The sequence below is a fragment of the Mesoplodon bidens genome (genome assembly GCF_964165515.1).
Source record: "Mesoplodon bidens genome assembly, chromosome: 19".
NCBI lineage: Eukaryota > Metazoa > Chordata > Mammalia > Artiodactyla > Ziphiidae > Mesoplodon > Mesoplodon bidens.
In genome coordinates, this window is record NC_138179.1 from 8,385,377 (window position 1) to 8,403,090 (window position 17,714).

The 17,714-nt window shown below is 55.2% G+C and overlaps 2 protein-coding genes across 3 annotated transcripts; both read left to right on the forward strand.

Annotated features, from left to right (window-relative positions):
* The first annotated feature begins 2,448 nt into the window (after nt 1-2,448).
* On the forward strand, nt 2,449-10,778 carry DHRS11 (dehydrogenase/reductase 11). 2 transcript variants are annotated; one of them, XM_081219578.1, is made up of 7 exons: nt 2,449-2,707; nt 5,343-5,552; nt 8,154-8,248; nt 8,884-9,013; nt 9,650-9,742; nt 9,941-10,006; nt 10,131-10,778. In XM_081219578.1, the coding sequence occupies exons 1-7, from the start codon at nt 2,576-2,578 to the stop codon at nt 10,170-10,172; spliced, it is 768 nt and encodes a 255-aa protein (XP_081075704.1). In that variant the 5' UTR covers nt 2,449-2,575; the 3' UTR covers nt 10,173-10,778. The 2 variants fall into 2 exon arrangements, with proteins under 2 accessions (XP_081075704.1, XP_081075703.1); XM_081219577.1 differs by having other exon boundaries at nt 2,480-2,707; nt 9,941-10,778.
* An 828-nt stretch (nt 10,779-11,606) lies between these two features.
* MRM1 (mitochondrial rRNA methyltransferase 1) lies at nt 11,607-15,778 on the forward strand. The gene is given in 6 exon segments (XM_081218431.1): nt 11,607-12,381; nt 12,587-12,680; nt 14,509-14,641; nt 14,744-14,863; nt 15,068-15,210; nt 15,214-15,778. Coding segments are annotated over 6 exon segments (1,176 nt in total). The 5' UTR covers nt 11,607-11,809; the 3' UTR covers nt 15,328-15,778.
* The last annotated feature ends 1,936 nt before the right edge of the window (nt 15,779-17,714 follow it).

Here is a 17,714-nt window from a genome sequence, read left to right on the forward strand (position 1 = left end):
TTTGGTGTACATGTTTCTGCTTAATGTGTGGCAGTATTTTAATTTGCCACCTGTGGTCTTGATACTTGGCCAGTGTTGACGTTAGAGAGGATGAGGAGCCAATGAGGAGAGAGATGCAGATTGCTGAAGACAAATTCTTCCCTTCATCAGAGCTGACAACCGAGGAAAGCAGTTTCCAGTCTTCTGTTTTGAAAGAATAAGTTTGCTGTGATACCTTTAAATACTGGCTAGCATCTTATTCCTCATGAGACTTTTAATTGCTGTTACTAATAAATTCCCTGATACAGAACACAAAGCACCTTAAATTCAGAGGTTCATATTGAACTAGAAGAATGAGAACAAAACTTGGCAGAATTTCAACCAAAGGTTTGCTGATAAGTAATTACTCAGCATGTAGAGAACTGGGAGGAGAAGGCTGCACTGAGAGCTAACCACACTGCAGTCTGTGTAAGCGCCTGTTGCTTATCTGGTTTCCAACAATAAGGTCACTATGGCATTACAGTTTACTGCTTTCACAAGCTGTCTGTGAGTACTGAAGAAGGAGAGATTCCCCTAGGAGTAGCATTTGGCTGCCATTTAAAAGGTTGAGTCAGTAATTCAGTAAACTCATGTGCTTAGAGTTTTGTGTCTACAGGTTGATAATACTTGGTGGGCAGCAAATAGTGGGACGGTCAGTACCTCTGTGCGGTGGGGATGGAGTGAATTTTATAGGCTTTCTACCACTTAATCAGACTTCTAATCAGATTTCAAATGGGCAACAGCAGAAGCTTAGTGAGATTTAACTTTTGTAGTTGGTGGCATTTTTTTTGATCCACCCGAGTTGTCTTTTCAAATCAAAGTGTTGTATAGGGATTGGGGCGGAGTTTTAAAGTGAGTCATTCCTTTCTGACTCTTGTGTGCTTTCATCCTGGAATCCTTAAAAAAATGACTAAGGGTCTCCCACAGCCCTTGGCTCTGAGCCCAAACCCCTCTCCACCACCTGTCGCAGTCAGGTTCTCTTGAGATCCCTAAATTAAGCAAGGGCTGGTTTTATTTTGTTTTCATCTTTGCCCCTGGGGCCAAACACAGGAGTGCTTGTTGAATGAATAAGCCAGCCACATGCACTGCTTATTCCGTTGCTTGCAGTAGCAGGATTCCAGTAGTTATGCAGAGAGATGTTTTCTCTTTGGAAGGATGCTATATAAAGAATGCAGAAGTGAGGCAGTTTTCATGCTTTGATGGAATATCCTTAGTGGTCAGAAAAGTGAGTTCTACTTTGGACAGAACCAACAACCTAAGAAGAGACGAAGGAGAATGGAGTGCAGGCAGTTTAGGAGCACATCCCCTGGCCTAATACTGGACTGCTTGCCATCCAAGCCAGGCTTCACATCTGTCTCAGTATAGTCTATAAAACGAAAGTGTTAATAGGTACTATCTCATATGGCTCTTGGGCATATTAATATATTTATTTATTTATTTTTTAATTTATTTTTTGCGGTACGCGGGCCTCTCACTGTTGTGGCCTCTCCCGTTGCGGAGCACAGGCTCCGGACACGCAGGCCCAGCGGCCATGGCTCACGGGTCCAGCCGCTCCGCGGCATGTGGGATCTTCCCGGACCGGGGCACGAACCCGTGTCCCCTGCATCGGCAGGCAGGCGGACTCTCAACCACTGCGCCACCAGGGAAGCCCCATATTAATATATTTAAAGTGCTTATAAAAGTGCCTGTCACACAGTACGCGCTCAATAAACGTTAGCTATTGCTTTAATCCCTTACATACACCGTGATAACATTTGCTCCAATGGGAGTGGGAGGGCTTAAGGAAAGTTGTAGACTGTAGGCCATTAGGGGACACAACCCCCCCCCCCCCCAGTACACGTGTACTTGGGGGTCTTTGCATTTTTAACCATCAGTTCTCCTTGGTGAGTAAGGCCAAGGGATCAGGTAGGGTTGAAAGCCCCTCCCAAGGTCACCCAGCGTTGATAGCTGAGACACTCAGAGCCCTTTCTGAGCTGAATCCTTCCCATCAGCCACGGGCTGGTTTAGGAAGGCGTTGGAGTCACCTTAAGTGCCCTTAATTTCTCTTCCTGGCCTTAGGGGTCAGGAACAGGGAAGGCAGACCGAGCAGGAAGCAGGAGTACGTGCGTTCTCGGGCCTGGTGCAAGCCCCCGCCAAACTTCGTTTTCCTCCCCGGAGGGGTAAGAGCTCACCAGGAAAGCAGGACCGCGAACTCCCAGCACCCTCCGGCCCTGTCCCACGAGGAGCCGTTTCCTCCCGGCGCGGACTGGGCGGGGCAGGAGGGGGCGGGGCCGTGCCCTCGCTGCAGGCGCAGGGGGCGGGGTGGCCAGGCCGCTGTTGGTTCTCCAGCGGGATGTGGCCATTTGCGGAGCAGCGGAGGGTGGAGCCGGGAGCGGAGGCAGGCCAGAGTGGAGGCAGGTCCAGGCGCAGCTCTGACTGGGGCTGGTCGGCGGCGGTTGCCGCGGTGGTGACAAGAGAGGGGCCGGGCCCCTACGACCCGGGGCGGAGCTCTGCGATCCAAGTGCTGGTCTCCCCAAGCGAGGTGTGCGGGCGGCTCGGGACCCTGGCCAGGGCCGGCATGGAGCGGTGGCGTGACCGGCTGGCACTGGTGACGGGAGCTTCGGGGGGCGTCGGCGCGGCCGTGGCCCGAGCCCTGGTCCAGCAGGGACTGAAGGTGGTGGGTTGTGCCCGCACCGTGGGCAACATCGAGGTAATGCCCTGCTGGGGAACGGGTCGCTCTGGGTGACGTCGTTTCTGCCGGGCTAGGGTCCAGGTGGGGGATGGGGAGTGGTCGGAGCCAAGCTGTCACGCTGCCCTCACTTGCCCGCCACCCCAGGGTCACTTGCAGCAGGCTCAGGGGCAAGAGAAACGGATGCCTAGGTGGAGGGGAGGCTGCTTTTGGACCCCTCAGGGCAGGACTCCACCTTCGCTTTTCAAAGTCCAGTCTTTTAAGGACCCTTTTCTCCTGACGGCCTCTACCCCAGTATACCAACTCTCTGACTCACTGGCATCTTTCTCCTTCTCCCCGACCTGCATGCCCGGGTTGGCTGAGGAAGGGAGAAGCCAGAGATCAGGGGCTAAGCCAGGGAGAAGGAAAGAAAGTTTCCTGCCTCAGTGGCTAAGCTGGCTACTGGATTGCTTCCTCTGGTCCCCAGACCTAGCCCACAAAGCCAAGCAGTGAGGTTTTGATCATGATCATTTTCACCCAGGACTGCGAATGGGGTTGGGGTGGGAGTGGAACTTTTCTGACGAGGCTCAGCTCCATCTTCCCCCGAAATGTGAGGGTTAGCTCCTACCGATGGACATAAGGGACGAATGGGATATATAGGTAGACGTTTCTTCAATCTCACTGTCCCAGGTGGGACTGACTAGGTGAAATAGGACACTGAACATGTGAGCCCTGGGGGACAAAGCATTTTGGAACTGAACCTCCTGGTTTTTCTCTTAACGTGGGTTGGGAGCCCCAAGAGTTGTGAGCAGGGAGGAAGAATACAAGAAATTTCCGTCATAGGATCACTTTGGATTTGCCCCTGGCAAGACCCCTCTCAGGGATTGGGCTAGTGCTTAGCTTTATCTCCACTCTTGCTCAAAGTCCCTGGGCTGGGAGAGGGTGAGGAGGCCTTGGGTGGGGGCACAGCGGGAAGGTGTACCGGAAGGAGGACGGTGTCCCCCCCCCGCCCCCGCGCCCTGCCGCTGACCAAAGGTGCACTTTATAGCCTCCTAGATAGTCCCAAGGTCATCTGGCTATACTGTTGCCCCACTCTCCCCCTCCCTTTCTCCTATCCTGAGGCGCTCAGGGCCCAGCCTGCACTTTGGAGCCTAGAGGATCAGACCAGGGATTAGACCACTTGATTCCCTAATTCTAAAGCCACTCTTGCCTTCTCTTCCTACCACCTCCGGACCCCAAACCAGCCAGGAAAGGGGTCCCTGAGCCCAAAGGAGATCCCCAGGCTGGTCACGAGGGTAGATGAAGACAGGTAGGGCACAGAAGGCGGTGACAGGGAGCCCCTCCATTCTGGCTTTGCTGCAGGGCTTTGAGTCTGGAGGAGGAAGGGAGAAGTTGCATGCCAGGGGAGGGGAGAATTCCAGGCTTCTTTGTCCACAGTCTGCTTTTATGGATTGGTTGATTCACTCATTCATCGATACGAAAACAAAATTTGAGTTCTGGCCTCCTACAACGAGAAGCCCTATTTCCTGAGGTGGTCGTGAGTAGGTGAAAGGGGACTTCTGGGTCCCTGAGGACTGTATCTCTTAAACTCTTGGAAAGTTAAAGCAGAAAAGAATTTCCTAGGTCACCTGACCCGGCCCTTTACTCTCCGCTTGGTCTGGGGGAAGGAAGGTGTTCCCAGGCAGCTGGCCAAGCCGGCCTTCCTCTAGGGCACCCTGCACCCGCCAACCCTCTCCCTCCCACACATGTACGTAGTCACCTTCATGAGGCTCAGGTGCCCGGTCGGTCACTGGCCTCCAAGGCTACCACGTAGCTTGTTTTCTCCCTGATTCTGAATGGCAGCTTCCCTCATAGCCATCTCTCAATGGCCCGTCTTTCTCAGATCTTTCTCTCTCAGGGATCCTCAGTGTCTTGTGGACCCTGGCGATGCACAGGGGCACCCAATGTCACCTGCCACCTGGCTTGGCTCACAGTACCCAGAGAAACTTTGGGGTGGAGGGTGGTGCACTGTGGGTCAGAGAGAAAGAATCCGTCCTGACTTTCTGACCCTTTCTATAGGCGGAGTGAGGGGCGACTGGCAGTTGGGCTCAGCTGAAAAGTACGTGTGAGGACCCTGAGCCAACTGGCTGCAGTTTGTGGAGGGAGGGCGATAGTTTAGATATAAGCCCTGCCGGGAGGGACTGGATGCAGTGATGGGAGAGAAGAGAATCGAGGCCCTGGTGTAACCAGCTCAGTGACTCGTGGCACCGGCAGAAGCAGCAGGGGGGTGGGGGAGGCTTGCATCTCCCCTACAGCGGAGGTGTGTTCCTTTGGGGAGAGAGTCAGAAAAGAGATATCACTCCATTCCCAGGGTCCCTGGGCCCCTTCTCTGACACGCTCACAGCCCCAGCCCTTCTCCCCTCTTAGACCTGAAGACTCGAGTTTATCCCTCAGGTTCCTCCATGGATGATCTCAGCCTCCCCCTCCCTCCCGGCTCTTACCACCCACCCCCCAACCCCGGGACTTTGACCAAAGAGGACACGCTTTGGGGATAGGCAGTCCCAACATCTCTGTGGCTGCAAGGTGGCTGCCAAAGGCGAGGGTTCTGTGAGCAGTGACACCGGTGGGAGGTTATCTCTGGGTGGGGAGGCGTGGAGTGAGCGGCTCACCTCAGTTAGACCCCTGTTGGGTTTCATAGGAGCTGGCTGCCGAATGTAAGAGTGCAGGCTACCCCGGGACTTTGATGCCCTACAGATGTGACCTGTCAAATGAGGAGGACATCCTCTCCATGTTCTCGGCGGTCCGCTCTCAGCACAGCGGTGTGGACATCTGTATCAACAACGCCGGCTTGGCCCGGCCTGACACCCTGCTCTCAGGCAGCACCAGCGGTTGGAAGGACATGTTCAATGTAAGGGCTGCAGGCCTGTGGCTGGGGGTGACAGGGATGGGGGAGAGGCTGGGAGAAGAGCGGAGAGCCAGGAGCCAGGGTGCTGCTGGGGATAGACATCTACTGAGAGGGGCCTTCAGTTTCCTACCTGGGGCACTCTCCCCTGCTTCTCCTCCCTGGAAGGAGAGAGAGTGGATGAATGGCCATATCTTTTTCATTCTTCTTTCCTTTGAGCCCCTGGGGGCAGTTCTTCAAGTCTAGGCTGATTTCCTTCTATTGGAAGAGATATGGATAGGAGAGAGAACGGCTGTCTGAACGTCCCCAAGTGTCAGCACTGTGCTGAGTGCTTGGGACCATAGTCTTACGGGAAGAAAAGGGACCGAGAGACAGGAGATAAAGAAGATGATCAGCCCCGCCAGTAACTATGTGGCTTCAGGCAGGTAGTTACGCTGTCTGAGCTTCAGTCTTGTCACATTTAATTGGGATGAAACACACCTAGACCATCCATATCTGGGGTCACAAACTCCACTGTCCCCTGGGGCTGGGTAGGTACGTAAAGGAGGGAGGCGGGTCATATGGGAAATACATGGATGTCTGGGGGTGGCTGCGCTAAAGTCTGAGCAGTACGGGCAGATCCTGTGACCTCTCTGAGAGCAGAGAGGACCTAGATTTTCATGTGGAACCTCACCCCTCCCATTCACCAAAACCTCAGCTCCAGGAGGGCAAGGAGTTTTGTCTGTTTTACTCTCTGTCATAGCCTCAGCCTGCAAACACTCCACAGATATTTTTTGAATATATGAAACCTTCCAATACATATTGGAAGTGAATTTTAAAATGTTTCAAAACCATGTGTGGACCAAACACAGCCTTCAGGACATGGGTTTTCAACTTCTAGACTGTATTGTGAGGCAATATTGGGGTATGAAAATATTCTGAGAAGTTGAAAGCATTGTGTAAATGGGATGCTTCTTTCCCCTCACAATCCTTTTCACATGTGCTCACAATAGATTTAGCGCCTAACAGGTGCTTGGGCCCAGAAATATGCAATGAAGCTTGAAACAATAAACGGGAAATGAAGCACTGCCTTTGCCCTCAGAGAGCCTTCTGGGAGATCCGGGTTGTGGTCGTCACCTGCCGTAAGGGAGTCTTTAAACCTGGGCCTCAGCTTACCCATCTGTAAATTGAGGCACATATGTTAAATCCCTAAGACCCCTTTCAGCTTGAACACTATATAGTTCTCTTAGGATCGTCTTATGAGGCATCTCCCAATAGAACCACATCATTAGACACACAGGGAACCCCTGGCCCCTATACCTAGGAGAATCCACTCCCCTGGCCCAAGGGGATCTGTTTCTCTTACTCCATCCATCCGTCCACAGGAGCTCAGTTCTCTGCCTCAGAAACCCACATTGTTAAGAGGACCAGAAGCAGGGCTGGAAACCTCTTATGTCCTGCCGTGAATGCTGGGGCAGGTTTACACCGAGAGTTATTTGTCCTGATGCCTGGCTCTGACACCTGATAAAGAGAAACATCTAATCTCCTGGCTGGTCTCCTCTCTTCCCCAGAGGAGAGAGCGAAGACCTGCTGAAAGCTTTATCGCTGCTTGTCCTCGTGGGTGAGGCTAAAGGGGTGGGGCTGGGCAGGAGCTTTAGAGCAGCGACACTTCTTCAGGCCTCTGTTCCAGGAAGGGCGGGGATCTGGGGTCACCTCTGCCAGAGGAGCAGGAGTGGGAGGGTGCCAAGGAAGGCAGGAAGCCCCCATGCCCTTGGGACGTCCCTTGCCATCCTGTGAAAAGTTACCCCACCCTCTGAAGAGTCTCTGTGCCTAGTCTTACAGATGGAAGAGAGGTTAAAGGAAGGCGCAGGATGAAGGAGGATCAGGCCTTCTCCTGTCCACTGTAGTCTCAAGGGAGGGACAGGAAAGGCACAGAGAGCAGTGGGTAAGGTGGGGAGAGGCTAAGATCTGTCCTGAGGAGAGATTTTTTTTTTTTTTTTTTTTTTTTTTTTGCGTTACGCGGGCCTCTCACTGTTGTGGCCTCTCCCGTCGCGGAGCACAGGCTCCGGATGCGCAGGCTCAGCGACCATGGCTCACGGGCCCAGCCGCTCCGCGGCATGTGGGATCTTCCCAGACCGGGGCACGAACCCGTGTCCCCTGCATCAGCAGGCGGACTCTGAACCACTGCGCCACCAGGGAAGCCCCTGAGGAGAGATTTTTAAAGTCTTTTTTGGAAGGATTTTAGGCTGTTTAGGAGAGAGGCGAGCCAGTGACTCTGTCCCAGAGAAGAGTAGGGCATTTGGAGAAGAAAGGAGATGATTCCCTAAGGTAGAGGTCCTGCTGTTTGCACAGGAGACGGCCAAGACAGGGAGGGTTCCTGGGTTGTGGGTGCGTTTGGGGGGCATCGTCCAGGGAGAGGTGCTTCCTCTGCTGTCAGCTGGGGCTGGAGGCTTGAGGGGGAGAAACCTAAAGCCAGGTGACCTGTCCCCTTCATGGGTCTCTGGTAGGATCTGGACTCTGTTTTGGATGCCACCCGCCCCCCCACCCCACCCCAGGGTGCTCTGTGGCTCCATCACCTGCTCAGATGGGCCCAAGCTGGAGACACCCCACTGCCCCTCTGGCCTGCAGGTGAACGTGCTGGCCCTCAGCATCTGCACACGGGAAGCCTACCAGTCCATGAGGGAGCGGAAGGTGGATGACGGGCACATCATTAACATCAACAGGTGAGGCCGGTGGCCGAGGGCCGGAGTTCAGATCACCACGCACCCTCCCAGCTGGGTGGTCGGCTGTGGCTCATTTGACCTCTTTGGACCTCAGTTTCCTGGGTGGTAAGACAGGGATTTAATACCCAGTTAATAACCAAATGGCACGACTGTGGTGAGGGGAAGAATAGTATGTGTCAAATGCCAGCCCCTAGTTGGCTGAAAGGGGTAGCTCAGCCCCGTTGCAGCTGAAGCCTGGGGGCTCTCCTGGCACTGAGGTTCTCCATTCCTCAGGCCGCAGCATGAACCTCACCTCGTGGCACAAAGACTGCACAGTCTCTGTCACTGGGGAGTCCCCGGAGACGTGGCCTCTGTGCCACAGATCTCCCAATAGAACCACATCAGCGAACACACAGATGAAATCGAGAGTTTTGACAAACTGCGTGGACTGGAGAGTGAATGCTGGGGTCGGCGTAGGGGGGACTCCTAGGAAGAGTGGGGCTCACGGGAGCTGCTTGAATTACAGAAGCTGGGCCAGTGGCCGTGACGATGGCCTCTGGAGGTCCCGTTTAGAAGGCGTCCAGGGGGTGGGGTTGGCTGGTGCAGCAGGGGGCACTGCTTCACTCTCTCCTTTCCCCTTCCCTCCCTCCACCCAGCATGTCTGGCCACCAAGTGCCATCCCAGTCTGTGGCCCATTTCTACAGTGCTACCAAGTACGCCGTCACTGCGCTGACAGAGGGGCTGAGGCAAGAGCTTCGGGAGGCCCAGACCCACATCCGAGCCACGGTGAGGGGTGGCCTGGCCCTGGTGGGGGTTGAGAGGCACAGGCCTGCTCACCCCACACACTCGCGGCCCGGGGGCCCATGTCCTGGCTGTGCTGCTTAGAGCTCCCGAGTCTGTACTGGGCCCACATCTACTGGGCTCTGCTGCTACTTGCATGGCCCTGCTCAGTACCTGAGTTCCCGCATTTCTCGGACTTTGAGGTGGGAGGTGGGTGACCTGAAGGGAACGTGGTGGGGTGAGACTGAGGGAAAGCAAGGGATTGTGGGAAACCACGGCTGGAAAGTGGGACTCTGGGCTCTTCCCTTGAAGGCTATATGACCTTGGGTGACTCGCTCAACCTCTCCAAGCCTCAGTCTTCTCATCTGTAAAATGGAGATGATAATACCTCTCAGGTTATGAGGTTTTAAGGGACACCACTTTGTAAAACTGACTGGCTTATAGTACTGGCTCTGTAGCTGGTAGCAATCATTTGGATAATCCCCAGTGGCAGCTTTGGAGGGAGGAGGTGGCTGCTGGACATCGGGCAGCCATCACTGTGAAGCTGGGGCCCTTTGGCTTCCATCCTTTCTCTGCAACCTCCCCAAGGCCTGGCCTCTGACTGGGGCTCAGCTCCTGAGCAGGCTGTCTCTGTTGGCCCAGTGCATCTCTCCAGGAGTGGTGGAGACACAATTCGCCTTCAAACTCCATGACAAGGACCCTGAGAAGGCAGCTGCCACCTATGAACACATGGAGGTGGGGCCCAGTGAAGCCATTCACTTCCTAAATGAAGGCAGAGGGAACCCTGGCCTTTAGACTTTGCCCTTCTAGCCAGCCTGTCGCCCCTTCTGCAGGGTAGGGGTGGGAATGGGGGTGCTGGAGAGGACCTCAGTGGTGGGAGGGGACTTGGATCCATCCTGCCCTCATCTCACCCCTTGCCCCTGGTGCTCTCAGTGTCTCAAACCTGAGGATGTGGCCAAGGCTGTCATCTATGTCCTCAGCACCCCGCCACACGTCCAGGTGAGTCTGGCCTTGGATGTCCATCCCCTGGAGGAGCCCAACCGTCCCCAGAGGAGAAGAGCAGGGAGGCTTTAAGGGGGTGGGGAGGGTGTCCTGGCTGCCTCAAGCCTTGTGCCTTCCGCAGATCGGAGACATCCAGATGAGGCCCACGGAGCAGGTGACCTAGTTTCCTGTGGGGAGCTCCTCCTTCCCTCCCTGCCCCTCAAGGCTTGGCACCTGCCTCTGGATTTGGGGTGTTGATTTCTGGACCCTTGGATTCCACTTCCTTTCCCCACCCCAAGCAGGGGCTAGAAAACTTGTTTGAGGTTTCATATAATCTTGTCAAATTGTTTCCACCGAATTTGAAAAATGGGCAGGGGAGAGGAGGTGGTGTCCCTGATTGTTTTCCCTGCTGATTCATTCTTGGTCTCCGTCTTGGGCTCCTTGGCCTTTGTTTGCTGTCCTTGGTCTCTTCCCTTGGACCTGGGAAAGGGGCTGTGGCCAAAAGTGGGGCTTTCCCCTATCTTCTTGCACCCCACCCCCGTCCCTTCAGGATGGGCGGCAGAGGAAAGCCCTCACCTTCCATCTGAGTGGCTTTCGGGGCTCTGGGCTTCCTCCTTTCCCTGCATCCCACCCCCACCCCATCTATTCCCCGTCCCAGTTCTCCAGCCCCACTGTGGCTTCTCAGCCCCCGGAGGGGTCCTCACTCCACTCTCTGGCAGCAGAGTACCAGGGCCTGCCTCCCACGTGGGTTTCACTGTGATCATTAAAAAAGAAAAACTGCGACAACCTACCTTGGCTTCAGAAGTGTCTTTCAGGTCTTCCCCCTTCCTGTGATCAGGAGTGGTTGTGTCTCGGAGTTTCTTCCAGGAGAGTGGGAAGGTGGGTGGATTGGGGGCATCGCTCCTGGAGTGTGGATTACCTTTGGGCTGGGTCTTGAAAACGGGTAGGAGTTTGCCTGCCAGAAAAGAAGACAACAGGGCTTGCAAGGCGGGGAGGCCCGGAAGAGCACGCAGTATTGTGGGAACAGCACAGAACTTAGTGCAGGAGTGAGGTGGGGCTGAAAAGGTAGCTCCTTGCCTGGATCCCCCGGGGGTCTGAGTGCTGAGCAAGGAGTCTGGCCATTACCTGTGGGCCAAGGGCACCGGTTGGTTTGTCAGCAGGTGCCGGTCAGGCACAGAGCTGTCACTTAGAGAATCAGCGCCATGGCACAGGAAGTTATTGGTGGGGTCCTGCTGACTGGTGCCGATGGCTTGACAGGCAATGGAGGTGTAGAGTAGGGGCTGGATGTAGGAGAATCTTCTGAGGAAAGTCACCAGCGCCTGGTGGAGGACGGGATGTGGGGAGGGAGTCACCACGACTAACCAGGTTGAATAGGGAAGCCAACACATCCCCTTAAAGTGTCCTCTGCTGGTACTAGGGTGAATGAGGTCCTCCAGCCTCCTGGGACCTTGAAGGGTGCAGGACGCAGCCCACGGTAGGGTCAGCTCAGCGGCGAGCACCCCTCGGGCCGGTGACTGGGCGGTGGAGGTCGTCGCTCAGCCGGCCCTGCAGGGGGCGCTGTGGGCATGCGCCGTGCGGCTCCAGGCCGGGGGCGGGGCCGTCCGAACGCGGAAGCGGAGTGGTTCACGTGGGGGCCAGGAGGGGCCTGTCTAGGTTCCGCGGCCGGGTTCTGGCCAGCACCCTACTGGGAATGCTGGCCTTTCCTGTATCTGAGTGGGTGGGCCGGGAGCAGCCTTCGGGTCCCCTTCACCCGCTTTCGGGGCCTGGGAGCGGGCCCCGGCGGGGTTGACCACTCCTGAGGACGCAGCTGGGGCATCGACCATGGCACGGCTCTCGGCCGTCGGGGGCGCGACCTGGCATTGCTGCGGTCGCCTCCTCACGCGTCCTTTCTCCCAAGCGGCGGGGCGTGGGGAGCGGCCCGGCGGGGAGGAGCTAAGCCGCCTGCTCCTGGATGACCTGGCGCCGACTCCGCGGCCGGCCGGGGGGCTGGAGGTTCTGTTTGGCCTGTCCCCGTGTCTCCTGGCTCTGCGGGCCGCCCGCCGCCGCGTGGCCCGGCTCCTGCTCCAGGCCGGTAGGTCCAGGCTGCAGGGGGAGCGGGCCGAGCTGCTGCGCGCGGCTGAGGCGCGGGACATCCCGGTTCTGCGGCCTAGACGGCGGAAGCTGGACGTCCTGTGCCGCTACCAGGTCCACCAAGGCGTCTGCATGGAAGTGAGCCCGCTGCGGCCCCGGCCCTGGGCTGAGGCCGGGGAGGCCGGGGAGGCTCGGCCAGGAGACGACCCCCAGCAGCTGTGGCTCGTCCTCGAGGGGCTACAGGATCCCCGGAATCTTGGGGCCGTGCTGCGCTCCGCTCACTTTCTCGGAGTGGATAAAGTCATCACCAGCCGGAGAAACAGGCATGGCCCCCCCCCCCTTATTCCCCGTGTGCCCCAATTTGGAGGCGCAGCCGAATTCCTAAGCACCTTGACCCTTGGGTGGTCCCTCAGCCAGGCCTCCCCAGTGCCAAAATTCTCACCCCTAACTCTTGGGGGCTGGCGGGAGGGCACGGCACCGGGCTTGAGATTACCCAGCCTCATACGGTGGCATGGGGAAACCTTGCAGCTGCTCGCTCAGTCCTGTAGTCAGCAAGGCCAGCGCCGGGGCTATGGAGGTGATGGACGTGTTCTCCACTGATGACCTGGCCGGTTTTTTACAGGTAATGGCGCGGAGAAGGAGGGGGGGCGGGGTGTCAGTAAAGGAGAAGAAATGAGCCAAGTTAAGTCTCTCCAAGGGCCGCCAGCTAGCAGCTGATGGACGAAAGGGAGAGAAGGGGGCGTGTTGGTATCGCTTCCTACATCCTTCTAAATCCCTTTAGGAAGAGAAGGATCCGGAGTTTTAAAAACCACACATGGTGGGACTCCCCTGGCAGTCCAGTGGTTAAGACTCCGCGCTTCAAATTCAGGGGGCGCGGGTTCCATCCGCGGTCGGGGACTAAGATCCCACATGCCCCGCGGCGCGGCCAAAAAAAAGGAAAACACACACGCACGGAGCTGAATCTGATGTTAAGGACTTCTACCGCACTCCCTTCCGAGGCGTACATCTTTGCTCCTCCTGCGGGTTTACGCAGTGCCTCACTGCCCAGTAAGCAGGTATTCAGTAAATGCTCAGCTGTGAGGAACAGGTGGCTCCTGGTTCCTCCAGGAGGGGCGCGGCTTGAAAGGCAACCTGAACAGGGACTAGTCCATGCCTTTCCCCTCGTCCCTCCCACAAGCGAAGAAACAAAGCAACAAAAGAAACCCTCAAAACCACCACCACCACCAAAAAAACCACTTCGATATCTAAGAAGAAAGGGGCAAACCTAAGTATTAATAAAACCCCTCTCCTGGTCCATACACATTTTTCTTCAGCTGTGCTTCCCTTGCTGGACACAAGGGGGCAGTACTGCCCTGTATTTAGCAGCTTCCCTGACCATCCTCTCCCAGGGCTCCCAAGTCACAGTCCTTGGATCTCTTTTCTGTATATATTCATTTCTTGTTGGTCGCATCCAGTCTGATGGCTTTAAATGCCATCTATATTCGAATGCCTCCCAAACTTGTATCCTCCTGGATCTTGCTCCTGAACCTCAGATTTACATATGTAGTTGCCTGCTCAACAGCTCTTTTTTTCTGTCTTATGATCATTTCAAACAAGATCTCCAAATGTTGTTCCTGTTCCTTTTGCAGACTTGCCCAGCTCAATTGATGGCAACTCCTCCATGCCTTCAGTTGTTTAGGCCCCAAAACCTTGGCACCCTCCTTGATTCTTGCTACTCTCACTCACCATGTCCCACCTGTTGTCATATATCCTTTTGTTTTTACCTTGATGTTATTTCCACATTCTCACCATTTCTCACCATCTCCACTGTTACCACTCTGGTCCAAGCCACCATCATCTCTAGCCTGTATCACTGCAGAAACCTAAGTGGTCTGCTTGTTTCTGCTATAGTGGCTCTCAACACAGGCAGAGTGATTCTGTAGAGACATAAGTCAGACCATGTTACTAGTTCTCTGCTCAAAAACCTTTCAAAGCCTTTGCATCTCTCAGAGTAAAAGCCAAAGGCCTTCCAGTGGCTTTTGAGGTCCTACCTCACGTGGCCCTTTGTTTCCTCTCCTGTCTCAGTGGCTCCCTGTCCACTGGCCACCTTGTTCTGCTCTTCCTCATGCATGCCAGGTAAGCACCCGCCTCTGGGCCTTTGCACTTACTGATCTCTTTCTAGAATATTCCTCCCCCAGATGTGTACATGGTGCTCCCTCACCTCCTTCAGGTCTGCATTCAAATGTCACTTCGGTGAGGCCTTCCCTGACCACCCTTCTACGAGGCTGGGATTTGGGCCTGTTTTGTTCATTGCCTTATGCGAGTGCCTAGAACAGAACCTGCCCATTCTAGGTGCTTAATAACTATTGACTGAATCTGGTGGCTCAACGAGGGAATGAATATATGGGCAAGACCGGGGCTCTGATGAAGGTTTGGTGAGCTAGAGCATGATTTCTTCTTCCCTGTTTCAGGCCAAAGCCCGGCAGGGCTGGCTCGTGGCTGGCACGGTGGGCTGCCCAGGGCCTGAGGTCTCCCTGTCTTCTGAGATCCCCATCACTAATTGCTTGGAATTCCTCTGGGACCGGCCTACTCTTCTAGTGCTGGGTAGGTAGATGCCCCTGCTTTTCTGTGCTCAGACATGCATTTTCTGAGTGCCTGTGTGAACAGCTGGGGCCTCCCTAACCCTCTGGCCCCCGTACCCTGCAGGGAACGAGGGCTCTGGTCTGTCCCGGGAGGTGCAGGCCTCCTGCCAGCTTCTGCTTAACATCCGGCCCGGCCGGCAGCTGCCTCCTGGACTCGAATCCTTAAATGTCTCCGTGGCTGCAGGTGAGTCTCCACTCCCCTTACTTCTCTCCCTTTAATCACACATGTACAGCTGGTTCATCCTAAACAAGTTTCTCAGTCTTTGTGTGTCTCTGTTGCTTTATGTGCCAAATGAGGAAAATACCTGCATCCTCTTGAGGACGAAGTGAGGGAGTGCCTGGCACATGGTCCCTCCGCTTCTCCATCCTTGCCCTTCTGTCTGTGCAGGAATTCTTCTTCACTCCATTTGCAGCCAGAGGAAGGGTTTCCCGGTGGAAGGGAAGAGAGAGCAACCTCTTCAAGACCCCCAAGATCCCTCGGCCTCGTCTGAAGTGCCCAGAGTGGCTCAGCACCCAGGACTGTCCTCGCGATGAGAAAAGGAGAGGCAAGACGGGGGCTGCCTTGGACCGTCCGAGGTGTGTGTGTGCTGGGGGGGCACACACATCCACACGCTTGAGTGTGCCGGGGTCTCTTGCCTTCTTGCCTGAGTGCATGCACCCATGTTGATAACCCGCTCTCCCGGGGCTGGGAGCTTTGTGGTGGAGACCAGAGGAAGTTGTTTCCCGTTTTGGCTTTGGACTTGCAATTGGAGATGGCAGCTTGTTAATTTCCGGGCTGTGCTGCGACGGAGGGTCTCTTTCTTTCCAGGCCCTGCCTGGAAGTCAAGGGGAAGTTCAGACATCAGAAGGGAATCAGGCGGCCCAGTCCAGGGGTCCTCTTCCTCTGGGACCAGCGTGAGAATGTAGAGGGAAGCCCGGGGCTCTCTTGTGGGCCAGACAGGTGCTAATCCAGGCTCAAACCCTGCCCTACTGGGGCCTTGCGCACGTGGCTTCATCGTGGCTTCATCTTTTTGTGTCTGGGGGCCCTTGTCTCCACCTCTCTCACAGGGCTGTTGTGAGAATCCAGTAAAACATCACCTGGTATCCAGCAGGCCCTCAACCAGTGAGCCATTATATCTGATGTCTCCATTAGGTGGCAGCCTCGCTCTTTGGTCCATAGTCTTCGGGACGCTTTCACAGCCACCTGGGGAGATTCCTGGCTGTGGCCCTCCCTCCCCACCCAGAGGCAGGGGGACGATCAGCAAATACCTCCCACCCTACTGGCCCACCGATAACCCCCATGGGTGAGTCATCAGTCAGTCTGCCTCTGTGGAGGGACCCGCTGAACCAGAGCCTTGGCCTTTGGTTCTGGGAGGTGGTGAGGACCTCACAGCATTACTGTTTATTGTACAACCCGGACAACTTTGGTACTCCTGCCCCAGGGTCCCACAAGTGGAACAGAGACCACTAGGATAAGTAACTTAGAGCAGTGTTGGCTGCACATTGGAACCACCTGGCAAGCTTTAAAAAACAAGTGACACTGGGGACCCACCCCTCCCAGCCTGATGTAATTGGTCAGTGTGCAACATGAACATCTGAATTTTTAAAGCTTCCCAGATGGGTTTCATGTGCAGCCCAGACTGGGAACCACTAGTTTTCTCAGCCTCAGCAATACTGACATTCTGGGCTGGGTAACTTGTGAAGGCCTGTCCTGTGCATTGTAGGACGTTTCGCAGCATCTCTGACCTCTGCCCAGAGGCCCAGTTGCTGGTAGCACCCTTCTCCCCCTAGCTGTGACAACCAAAAATGTCTCCAGACACTGCCACGTGTCCCCTGGGGGACAGAATCGCTCCTAGTTGAGAACCAGTGCTCTGGAGCATGGATCTGGAGGACAGCAGCCCTGGGTGCGGATCCGATGCTGTGTGACCTTGGCCATTTCCTTGCCCACCTGCGCCTCAGCCCCCTTCTCAGTCAAAGGGGGATAATCATACCTCCTTCGGTGGCCGGGAGGACATAGAGGGTGATAGGAACTCAGTGCCTTACACATCATAGGTGCTTGGTAAGTAGTACTGCCCTTTTCTCTGTGGAATGGATTTATCTTGGAATTCTAATGGTGATGCCAGTTTAGAAAGACATTTGAATTTGTTTTAAAAATGCCTAAGATGGCTTTAAATTCAAAGTTATTCCTCTCAAGAAGGAGGAAGAAATCCTTTCATAAACGCCATAGATCTCCATTGCCCGGGCCCCCCTTGAGCTCTGTCCCTGACTGCCACACAGGCTCTGACCTCTGCCGGCACGTGTCCATCTTGGGGGTACTGCACCACCTCCCATATCCCTGCTGCACTCTTGACCAAGAGCCTGGTGTGGTTTTTAACTGTGGCTGTGCCTTAGTGTCCTGGGATCAGGGAGTGGGAGGGTGGGGGCATCACTTTAATAGTCCAGGTGCCCAGAGGCACCAGGCTGATTGGATCGGCATCTCTGGGGAAGGTGCCAGGCACCAGCATTTCTTAAGAGTTCCCCAGCTGATGCCAGCGTGCAACCAGTGCGAGAATCACTGGCTCTCAAACCACCCGCAGGTGTCCAGCTGCTTCCAAATCATTCACACCTATGCTTTTGAGTGCATGCCTGAAAGTTTGGGCCAAGCAACCTTTCACCTGTCCCCAAGGTTCTTCAGAAGATGCTGGATCCAGCCCTGACTCTGTGGCTTCCTATCTGGATGGTGTCTTGGTCTCCTCATCTGTAAAATGGGGATAGTGCCATCACTACCTGCTTCAGCTACCCCGTCCCCAACAGGGAGGTTGTAAAAATGAAAAGTATTCTGTAAACTACAGGGCTGTGTGCCCCAGGACTGGCACATGATAATACAAACCTGGATGTGAGGGTTCAGTTTATGTGTCAACCTGACTGGGCCATGGGGTGACTGGATATTTGGTCAAACACTGTTCTCGGTGGTTCTGTGATGGTGTGTTTGGATGAGATTAGCATTTAAATTGGTAGACTGAGTAGAGCAGATTGCCCTCCCCAGTGTGATGGGCCTTATCCAATCAGTTGAAGAC

What these genes read in the sequence shown, in the direction of transcription:
- DHRS11 (XM_081219577.1), top strand. Translation starts at nt 2,576, where the DNA reads ATGGAGCGGTGGCGTGACCGGCTGGCACTGGTGACGGGAGCTTCGGGG. An exon ending in GCACCGTGGGCAACATCGAG is followed by an intron (nt 2,708 to 5,342) that starts GTAATGCCCTGC and finishes TGGGTTTCATAG; the next exon opens with GAGCTGGCTGCCGAATGTAA. An exon ending in GTTGGAAGGACATGTTCAAT is followed by an intron (nt 5,553 to 8,153) that starts GTAAGGGCTGCA and finishes TCTGGCCTGCAG; the next exon opens with GTGAACGTGCTGGCCCTCAG.